This window comes from Myxine glutinosa, chromosome 4 (genome assembly GCF_964187855.1).
Source record: "Myxine glutinosa chromosome 4, kmMyxGlut1.1, whole genome shotgun sequence".
Classification (NCBI taxonomy): Eukaryota; Metazoa; Chordata; class Myxini; order Myxiniformes; family Myxinidae; genus Myxine; species Myxine glutinosa.
This window is the reverse complement of record NC_136264.1, coordinates 114792081-114803043: the sequence shown is the minus strand read 5'-3', so window position 1 is coordinate 114803043 and position 10963 is coordinate 114792081. Positions and strand designations below refer to the sequence as shown.

Sequence of the window (10963 nt, the reverse complement as noted above, 5' to 3'; positions counted from 1 at the left end):
GGGAACAGTGGTGAGTTTGAGGTGAAGGTGGGAGTGCATCAGGGGTCGGTACTAAGTCCACTACTATTGGAGGTAGCTGTGATGGAGGTGCTGGCTCAGAACGTAAAGGAGGGTTTGCCGTGGGAGTTGTTGTATGCAGATGATCTGGTGTTGATTGCGGAAAGTATGGATGGACTGAAGGAAAAGATGAACAAGTGGAAGGAATGTATGGAGACAAAAGGTCTGAAGGTGCATATAGTTAAGACGAAGGTGATGGCAAGTGGTAAAGCATGTGGTGAGGTGGAAAGAACTGGGAAGTGGCCATGTGCTGTGTGCAGGAAGGGTGTCGGAGTGAACTCCATTCAATGTACAATGTGCGCTGAGTGGGTTCATCAAAAATGTAGTGGTTTGAGAGGGTCATTAACCAGTGTGGCAGCTACATTCAACTGCAAGGTGTGCACAGAGGGAGCTGCAGATGGAGGAAATGTTGAGTTGGATCTTGGAGATGGCATGAAGCTGGAAGGTGTGAAAACATTTTGCTACCTCGGAGACATGCTGAATGGAGAAGGTGGATCAAACTCGGCAACGGTTGCTCGAGTGAGATGTGCATGGAAGAAGTTTCGGAAACTGAGTGGCGTGTTGATGAGGAGGGGAGTGTCGTTGAAGCTGAAGGGAAAGGTGTATGCTGCATGTGTGAGAAGTGTTATGATTTATGGGAGCGAGACTTGGGTCATGAATGTAGAGCAGCAACGAAGACTGGAAAGGGTGGAAATGCGAATGGTTCGGTGGATGTGCGGAGTATCGTTGAGAGAGAGGAAGACAAATGATGAATTGTGAAAGATGATGGGAATAGAGCCTGTGATTGATGCTGTGAAGAGGAACAGGTTGAGATGGTTTGGTCATGTGTTGAGGAAGGATGAAAGTGACTGGTTGAGAAGAGTGATGGAAATGAATGTAGAAGGAAGTAGAGGACGGGGAAGACCGAGAAAGACTTGGCTAAAGATGGTGGAAGAAGAAATGCGGGCAAGGGGGTTAACAAGGAGAGATGCAGAAAATATGACAAAATGGAGAAGATTGTCATGGGGACCGCAAGGCTAACCCCCGCCACGGCAGGGAAAATGGCCTTAAAATGCATGTTGTGTTGTTGTTGTATTCGTGGATTTTCCAGGAACGTATCGCCCGTGAATAGCGGGGTCTGACTGTGTGTGTGTGTGTGTATATATATATATATATACACACGCACACACACATGTAAAAAAACATCAACATTGAAAATCATGTTGATTATAAGATAAACATTATTATCCACTGCAATGACAATGATGAAGGTAAAGGCAACAGACCGTGTAAAGGCACGAATCGATGCATGCTGGAGTGCTATCAAGATTGGGTAGGTGGTTTGCGACATACGCTGACAGGAAAGCCAGAGATTGTGCATCATGATGCCGTTCCATTGTGTCTGGGTGAACTTCCATTCCAAAGTGGCCGCACAGCTGTAGTAGTTCAGCAGATAGTATTCAGAGGAAAAGTAAAAACGATGGTGTTCGTAGAACATTTGGGAGGAGGTGGAACAACAGCAATGGGTTGTTGTGTGAGCTTAAATTAAAAACTGATATTACATCATGTAACATTTACATATTAGGTACTCAAAGGAAGGGGAGAGGTAAGAAACCATAGACTAATTATTGTGCACACTTAGAAAGGAGGGGTTGGAAAGTAAGAGAAATTAAATTGACAAAAGGAAGAGAACAGATGAGAATGTGAAAGAGAAAGGCAAGGAGGGGAGTATTGGAAGAGTACTGAGTAAAAGATAAACATAGGAGCAATACCCTGGCACTCACCTGGTAGAATAAACAGAATACTGCACTGACTTAAGGTACTTTAAACCAATTCGAATGGTTTCTAGAACACAAGGCAGCATTTACAATCATACTAACATAATCTTAAGACTTTAAACAAACAAAAAAAAATACCTATTTTGGGGGGCAACCCCCCACCCCACCCCACAACCCCGTATACCTCCTCAGACCACAATTTTTATAATGCCTTGAACAAACATTGGTACATCACGGGTGATGAAGGTTGTGGTAAAGTTTCATCGAAATTATATGTGTAGTTTCTGTCTCCAAGAAGAAAGCAAATACCTATTTTGGGGGGCAACCCACCTCCGCCTCTGCCAACCCCGTATACCTCCTCAGACCCCAATTTTTCTTCGTGCCATAAACAATCTTCAGTACATCATGGGGGATGAAGGTTGTGGTCAAGTTTCATCGAAATAGTGTGGGTACTTTCAGAGGAAAAAGCAAATTCCTATTTTGGGGGGGTCAATCCTGGATCCACTTTGACCCCTTTAAACCTTTAAACACCCCCTTAGACCCAGATTTTCTTAATGCCGTGAAACAACTTTAGTCACAACACAACAAATATCATTTGTGCAAAGTTTGGTCACAATCCCTTCAGCGGTTTCGGAGAAGAAGTTGCAAGTGTTTACGGACTGACTGACGGACTGACTGACTGAATGACTTGGGTGAATCAATGACTGAATGACTGAATAACTGAATGACTGACTGAATCAATCAGACTGATTGATTGATGACGCGCCATCGCATAAGCTTCCCTGCACGTCGTTCCAGGTGAGCTAAAAATAGGGGAAATACCCCTGGGCGCTCACCTGGTAGAATAAAGCAGTATACTACACCGACTAAAGGCATTTTAAACAGTATCGCAATATTTTCAACCAATTTCAATAGTTGCTATAAGACAGGTCATACTAACCAATCAAAAGACCATACAAAAAATACCTATTTTGGGGGGCAACCCCCACCTCGTATACCTCAGATCCCAATTTTTCTAATGCCTTGAACAGACATTGGTACAATGGTACATCACAGGTGATGAATGTTGTGGTGAAGTTTCATCAAAATTGTGTGTTTCAAGATAGTTTCTGAAGAAAGCAAATACCTATTGGGGGTACAGGCAACCCCCCCCCCTCCCCACTCCCCATAAAATCGCATAGGGGCTGATTTTATTAATGCCATGAACAAACTTCGGTACACCACGGGTGAAGGTTGTAGTAAAGTTTCATCGAAATTGCTTGAAATTCATCGGAATTTCATCCACCCACCCCCTCGTGGACATTGGGCTCGATTTTTAGCTCACCTGAAACGAAGTTCCGGGGAGCTTATGCCTGCGATGACGCGTCGTCCACCAGTCAGTCCGTAAACCCTTGCAACTTCTTCTCCAAAATCCATAATGGGATTATCACGAAACTTGGCACAAATGATATTTGGTATGTTGTGACTAAAGTTTGTTCAGGGCATAAAAAAAAAATAATAATAATAATAATAAATAAATAAAAATAATAATAATAATAATAATATCATCGGGGTCTAAGGGGGTCTACCGGGAATCAAAGTGGGTCTAGGTTTGACCCCCCAAAATAGGAATTTGCTTTTTCCTCTGAAACTACACGCAGTATTTTGATGACACTTGATCACAACGTTCACCACCCGTGATGTACCAAAGTTTGTTCACGGCATTAAAAAAAAATCTGGCCCTGAGGGGGTGGAGGGAGGAGGGGGGGGGGGGATTTCGTTGTAGTTGCAAGTGTTTACGGACTGAAGGACGGATGACGTGCCATTGCATTAACTCCCCAGAACTTCGTTGCAGATGAGCTAAAAAGGACTTTAGATAAAATAGAAAAAGGAAAGGAAGAGGACTATATGGGGAATATGAGGCTGGGACGTAGGGGTGGGGGGATTTTGGAGAATGGGAAGAAGAATGGCAAACTTGGGACCAAAGAGCATCTGTGGAATCTAAAACTTCCACATTATTGGAATATCAAGTGATGAAACCGAACCTCAAGACTCATTGCTTTCACATCACGGACAGATCGGTGGCCTCTTCTCTTTTACCCCCCTCTTATTCAGTTTTACTTCCTCCTCCCTCTGCTATTTGAGCCCATCAACTCCCCAACCCCCAGAAACTTCAGAACAGATATGTTCTCATCGTAACCCTCGCCAACTCCCCAAATCCCCAAATCTCCAAATCCAAGCAGACTGCACAACTCAACTCTTTGTGCCTCTTTTCTCCCGTTTCTGGAAACACCTTCCAGAGGCTGCGATCTACTCCAGTGTTTCAAAGCGGTGCGCCAGCACCTGTCATTCCTCAACCCTACGGAATATTTTATACCCCCATTAACAGCACATAATCTACCTCTCTTAACTGCAAGCTCCTGGGATTCCACCTGTCCTCTTTTCCTGCTCGTTCATTTCCTTAACTATTGTGTCCAATTGTGCCACCACTGCCCCACTTGTCAATTTCTTACCTTTTTTTTTTTACACTCTGTCTCCTCACTCTTCCATGAGCCTCGATCATCGGGAAAAAAAAAATAGAGTGAAGGGAGTCAAACATTCTTTCATGTTAAGGGGAGTCTGGAAAGAGGAGCGGAAAATAAATAAATGGCCCTGATAAATGGCTCGAAAATATGCAGTCAAATTCACATGAGGTCACCAATACCAATCAGGAATAATTAAGCAATCTATTTTTAAGGTGTCTGAGCAACCAATCCTAACACGGTAAAAACTTGAAATGAAAAAAAAAAACACTTGTGGGAGGGGAGGGGACAAATGAAGTTTATACGCGAGTGAGGGAGAGCATAAACTAAAGAGCACAGTCAAAAATAAAAGGGTTTGCTCTCAATCATCCTTGAGAGCTGCAGAACACACCTTGACCAGGTGAGGATAATCTATGGGTGGCAGAGCATAAATCGACTTCTCATCACCACAAGAATTAAAATGAATAATGCAAGGAAAGCCATTCTCCACACTGTGTTGGCCTGGCTCCTTCTCTCGCCAGTAGCACACATCCACCTGTATGACCTGCGGGTGCAACACATTTCATGCAAATTAATACCATAACAAGCAGCAGGAAGCAAGAAAGAGCCAAGAATCAGCCACAATATGTCAAAACAGGATTTTTCCACTTCACCTGCAGATCTGATTCCGTTTCCATCAGCAAGTTTAAAACTTTTTCTCAGGCAGAACAAGACTGAAGTAGAACATAAGTTGGTGTCCTCATAATAAAAGAAAAAAAAATGAAGCGGATATGAATAGAACGGCACTCAGTAGAACGCATAACGCTGCCAGGCTGAACAGTTTACATTTTGTATCCCACTGATAGATCGGATCTGGATCCGGAACTGAACCAAACTCGAATTGGCTTGTTCTTGTCATCTAACCAACTCATCGACCTAGTTTTGTCAAAACTCGTCCACAAGTTTATTAAATAGTATGCCATACAATATATCGTTTTTGGACCCATCACTCAATGATGAAGAACCACTTTAAAAAAGTATCAGTTCCAGATACAAATATTCACCAAAATCGAATCAATTCTTCCTTGTCACACACACGACCTGTCCACCAAGTTTCGTCTGAATCTGACCACAAATTTTTGGGATATCCTGCTCACAGACAGACAGACAGACAGGGGTGAAAACATTTCCATGACCACCGAACTATAACGGCAGTCGATGGAGCGCATACCTCTGCCAGGCTGAATAGTTTACGTTTTGTATCCCACCGAGAGGCCAAACCTGGATCCGGATCTGAACAAAACCCAAATCGAATTGGCTCGTTCTTGTCACCGAACCAACTCATCCACCTAGTTTTGTCACAACTCGTCCACAACTTTTTGAAATATCATGCTATATAATCGCTTTTGGCCTATTCTCTCAATGGTCAAGAATCACTTCAATAATTAAAATTATCGCATCCAGATGCGGATTCGGATCTTCACCAAAATCGAATGAATTCTTCCTTTTCACACACCCAACATATCCAAGTTTTATCTGAATCCATCTATAACTTTGAGATATCCGGTTCACAGACATACAAACAGACAGCCAAACAGGGGTGAAAACATAACCTACGTCCACCTTCAGTGGTGGAGGTAATGATTCCACAAATTATTTTGGGTTAAATTACCAAGCACTCTAAAGAAGTGTAGGTGGGCAAGGCTATTCTATTAATAGGAGGATTCTGCAGCATGTAACAGAAAAAGGATGAACAAATAATTGCGCAAAACACTCGAGTACTTAGCAGTGTGAGAAAGCAATTATTAAGATAAACATCAAAAATGACATGAGACCCCCAGCAGTTCTTCTCAGAGCTAATAAGCACACGACAGTGCAACTCCCACCTGCATCGACACATCTTTGGGACCCGCGGGGGCCAAGCCTGCTCACGTACGGGTGAGGAAGTGGTCACCAATATGCTGCGACTTCTTTCTTTCTGTCCCCTTTTCTATCCAATTTCCCTGGATGAATGTGGAACCTGTCTGTATTTTGTTTAAAGCCGGTTGTATAAGGGGTTCTTTGAGTGCTAGAGAGAGGTACGACTATTCTTGTGTGACATTGCAATGCCTGTAAATATTTGCTTGTAAACACGTGCCCGTTTATTTTGCCGGTTAATAGAAGAATTGTTGTTTCCAAACCTGCTCGATTGACTCTTTCCTTCATTGGTGAGAGATAGCGTGCAATAGTCGGGAGGTTGTACCCCATCAATTCGCTCCATTAAGTAGCTGACTCACACCCAAGGTTCAAGACAGTGTGTGGAGTCGAAATCACGGTTCCCCCAGTGGAGTAATTAAATCAGAGTCTCTGCAGACCTGGACAAAATCACAGACTGGTCAAACAAGTGGAACATGTCTTTCAATCCTGACAAATCTCACACTCTTACTATGTCTCTCCGAAAAGACCGACTGGACAACCCTCCCATCTACTTTCTCAACAATCCTCTCCAAGAAGCTCTGTCGCTCAAGCTTCTGGGTCTCACTATCTGCCATGATCTTTCTTGGGAAAACCACATTTCCAAGCTGGCCTCCAAAGCCAGTCACCGACTGGGCATCCTCCGTCGTGCGAAGTCCTTCCTTGGCACACCTGAGCTCCTCACCACATACAAGGCTTTCATCCACAGCTCAATGGAATACTGTTCCCCCCTCTGGGCAGATGCTCCTGTCTCACACCTAGCTCGGCTTCACAATGTTGAAGCCAAAGCTTTCAGAATCATTGGAATCTCCTGCGATGAAGCTAACTCCGAGGGCCTTTCACTCACTCACCGCAGGCAGGTTGGTGGTCTTTCTGTCTTCTACCGACTCCTCTCTGGCCTTGCTCCCCAGCTCTCTCTGTGCTCTGTCCCCCAAATATTCCTACAGGTCGCACAAGATCTGCCAGCAACCCTCTTATGGTTAAACTGCCAAAATCTAGGCTCTCTGCTCACCTTCACTCTTTTATTCCCCTTTTCTCCCACCTCTGGAACAAACTCCCCCACTCCCTTCAATCCCACTCCTCCCTCCAGGTCTTTAAAACAGCTGTTCACCACCATCTCTTATCTTCCCCCATCCAAAACCTTGATCTTTTCTACCCCAGCTAATTCACCCCAGATACACTTTTTTCGAAATTCCAACTTCTTTCCTGGAAGTCCTTGCAGTATCCATATGTTTTATACCTCTCCCACCTCCCCCCAAGCCCTCTCCCTCCCACAGTTCTCTCGATGTCCCTGCTCTCAAATGTTGTGTTTGTGTCCTTCCCCCTCTCTCCCCATCTTGTCTACCGCTCCCCTTATTTTGTGTTTTATGTGTCGGTTTGACTTTTTGTGTGATTAATGTTAGCTCTTTCACAAGCCTCGATCTTGTATACAAAAAAAAAAAGAAAAAAAAAAAGAAGTAAGGTAACGCAACGCTGAGTGTGAAGACCCTGCTAGATTTAATTACTCAACCAACATCCACAGTTGCTTAGCAATGTGTCAGGCCATGGAATTAACTGTGGCTTGCGACTTCAGGATCAAAGGTCGAGAAGCAGGTCAAAGAGAGGCCACTTGTGACCCGATGACAGGCCCGTAACAATATTATTAGGCATCAGCAGAGACACCATGATTAGGGTAGCAATAGCTCTGCAAATAATAAGGTCACAACTGTTACATTTATCTTTGGTTCTCATATTATAGAAATGATACATAATAGCTACATTAGGCTGCTACAATATATCATGGCACTCCCATGGAGCCACTATTATGTCTGCCAAGTTTAGTGACCCTACATTGTTCTGTTCTAAAGATATACAAGATAGAAGAAGAAAACCACGCTTTTTGCATTTTCAGATGCATATGGCTGCCGAAGCAGTTTCCTAGGCTATTGTGCACAATCCTGGACAGGTCACCACTCTGACACAGAATAATGGAATGGCTCATTCTTCCCAGTAAGGTGGCACTCATTTTGCCAACCTCGGAAGGATTACAGGCTGAGACAACCCACCTAGTGTTAATCTACGGTATGACAGGGGCTCAAACTCAAGACACTAAGATCTTAAGCCAGCAACCTTAGCCGTTAGGCCAACATCAGGCTTCATACAAGATGGGCTATAAAGGAAAAGACAGACTTACAAACAGAACAAGAAAGAGGAATCAGAGATTGCAAACGCTCGCTAGGACGTTTTTTTAGTGATTTGTAAGGCTTTTGTGTTAAAAACAAATATAGCGGCCCAACCACGTGACCTCCGACGTCATCATTTTTTTTCTCCACCAATATATCCCTTGATGCTCAAGAAATTTCACCTTGATCGGACAAAGTTTTCTACTTGTCGAATTATGACGTCATAATGGAGGCACCTATGACAGTATGACATCATCATGAACATATTTTATTCCCCATGGAGAGTTCCTTACAATGAGCCATGTCTCAATTTTTTCTATGCAGCGCTTTTGGAGATATAGGTGCAAAGTTTTTCGGTTTTTCCAAGATGGTGCCCGCACAACGTGACCTACAACGTCATAATTATCATTAAAAAATTATACAGGTGGTGGTGCACATATTGTGAAAATTTCCTGTCAATCCGACCAACGGTTGCAGAGAAAATCATATTTATTCTGTGCAGACAAACAGACTCAAATGCAATACCCTCTCCTCTGGCGAGGGTAAAAATGGAGTGTGACAATAATGGCAGCTTTACATTGTCAGTTTTGCCTAATGCGAGATGGGTTTGCAAATGTTCCACATGTTGACCAATGTGAAATTGGAAAAATTAAATAAAAACAGGCCTTTTTACAGTGGAGAAGTGATTACGTGGTGCCAGGATAGAAGAAATGTAGTTTAGATATTAAACAAAATACAAAATGTTTTTTTTTTTTTTTTACTTTATAGAAACGAAAGGTCATATTAGTAGGGTGGCTTAGCAAAATTACCGTTACACGGTGGACAAAATCACCAAATTTGGCATGAACACTCCTAATGACCTATTAATCAATATTAGCCGAGGAGCCCTCGCGAATTTTTACGCGTATTCGTGTAAAACCAAAAAATCCAAAATGGCCGCCATCCAGTAATTAAAAACACATTTCCCGGGTTATATAAGTCATGGATAGCAAAAATTGGTATCAAAATATAAATTTTTAGGACACTGAATGTGTATTTTGATATTACAATATCACCAGTAAATTTAAAGGGACATTCAGTGATTTCATGTGAAGGGCATCCTCAATGTTAGGGGGGGGGGGGGGAAGCTTTTGGCTTGAATACATTGCTTATAACTCCAGGTCATCAATTATTGCGAATGATAAGCTGTAAACATTGTACCCTGGAAATACAACATTATCATTAGGAGTGCAAAATATCGAGCCCAAGAATTGGGCGTGTCGCTTATTGGATGTCACGCCTACCATTACAATCAGTATCCACTATAAACCAATGAGAGGTTTAGATTAAGACTTAATCTAAACCTCTCATTGGTTTATAGTGGATACTGATTGTAATGGTAGGCGTGACATCCAAAAAGCGACACGCCCAATTCTTGGGCTCGATATTTTGCACTCCTAATGGTTATCCTTTCTGGTCGGATCCAGCTTGGACTAGACTATTAAGTACATATGTACACCTGATATAGGCTGCACATTAATCAAAACAAAACACTGAAACAAAAAAAAGCCGACTTGGAGGTACATGTAAGCAAAGTATGTCATTTGTTTTTGAAAAAATGAGGATGCCCCCAAAAGTCTCTGGTACTGCATATTGATATAGCTTTATATATTACAATACTCCTGGTCTAAAAAAAACCTCCCAGTCCCACTTGGGATGAGGGGAATTTGTAGCCACACAATCATGAAACTTATAACCACTACATGATATAATTGACCTCAGTCATCAACTTTTAAAGAAAAATTTTTTAAAAAATTGAGTGTACAAGTACTTTGGTCATTCAGTAGTGAGCATGGGGGATTTCTGTTGAACAAAAGTATATTATAATGTTCAGTGTGCAATGTGCAAATCCTTACTTTCTCAGTAATCTAGACATCTGCAATGTTCTTATTTACTTGTCTATTTAATACATGGGCAAACACAACGTTTTGAGCAGACAAGATTGGCATTGCCACATTTGCATGTGGTACAGTCTCCTTTACAACCACATTTGATTAGTTCTCTGCATGCTCTGGAAACCTCTGGCATTGATATCCAAACTGGTACCCATACATCTGACACCTTGGTCCATGCAAATGTCTGTGGAGAAGGAACCACTTGCTGTGTCTGTGTGCTGGTTGTCCAGATTCCGGCTTGGTACAATGCCCGCCGGGCATGTTGAAGAAGAGCATCCTGTGTGGGTGGTATTCTGTCCATTGATCGATTCTTCTGGCAGAAGAGTTCCTGTCTTGCTTCATTGACGGAGCTCAAGGGACTTGTTCTATCATACAAGATGATGATTAGTCTCTCGATCTTCTGGAAGTGATCAGCGTCTGTATAAAGAAGCTCAAAGGGGTGACGAGCCAGATACACAAATGTTTCTGTGATGTCTTCATAGGCTTGCCAAGCCTGCCAGGCTGACTTCTTGCCCTTACCTTGGAAGGCTGATGTGGTATCACATCCAGAAAGGGCATGAAATACTGGTAGAGCTTGTGATCTTGTTTCCCCAAGTCTGTCACATATGGCATTGATACTG

At 42.7% G+C, this 10963-nt stretch overlaps 1 protein-coding gene across 9 annotated transcripts in view; it reads right to left on the bottom strand.

The window, feature by feature from the left end:
- Positions 1-10963, bottom strand: part of PIPOX (pipecolic acid and sarcosine oxidase) — an 88127-nt gene that overhangs the window by 28129 nt on the left and 49035 nt on the right. For all 9 annotated transcript variants that reach the window (XM_068113154.2, XM_068113152.2, XM_078776298.1 and 6 more), the window contains exons 5-6: positions 4707-4859; positions 1323-1472 (exon numbers count right to left, since the gene is read on the bottom strand). In XM_068113154.2, coding sequence (XP_067969255.2) covers positions 1323-1472; positions 4707-4859 — 303 coding nt within the window. The remainder of the gene's footprint in view (positions 1-1322; positions 1473-4706; positions 4860-10963) is intronic.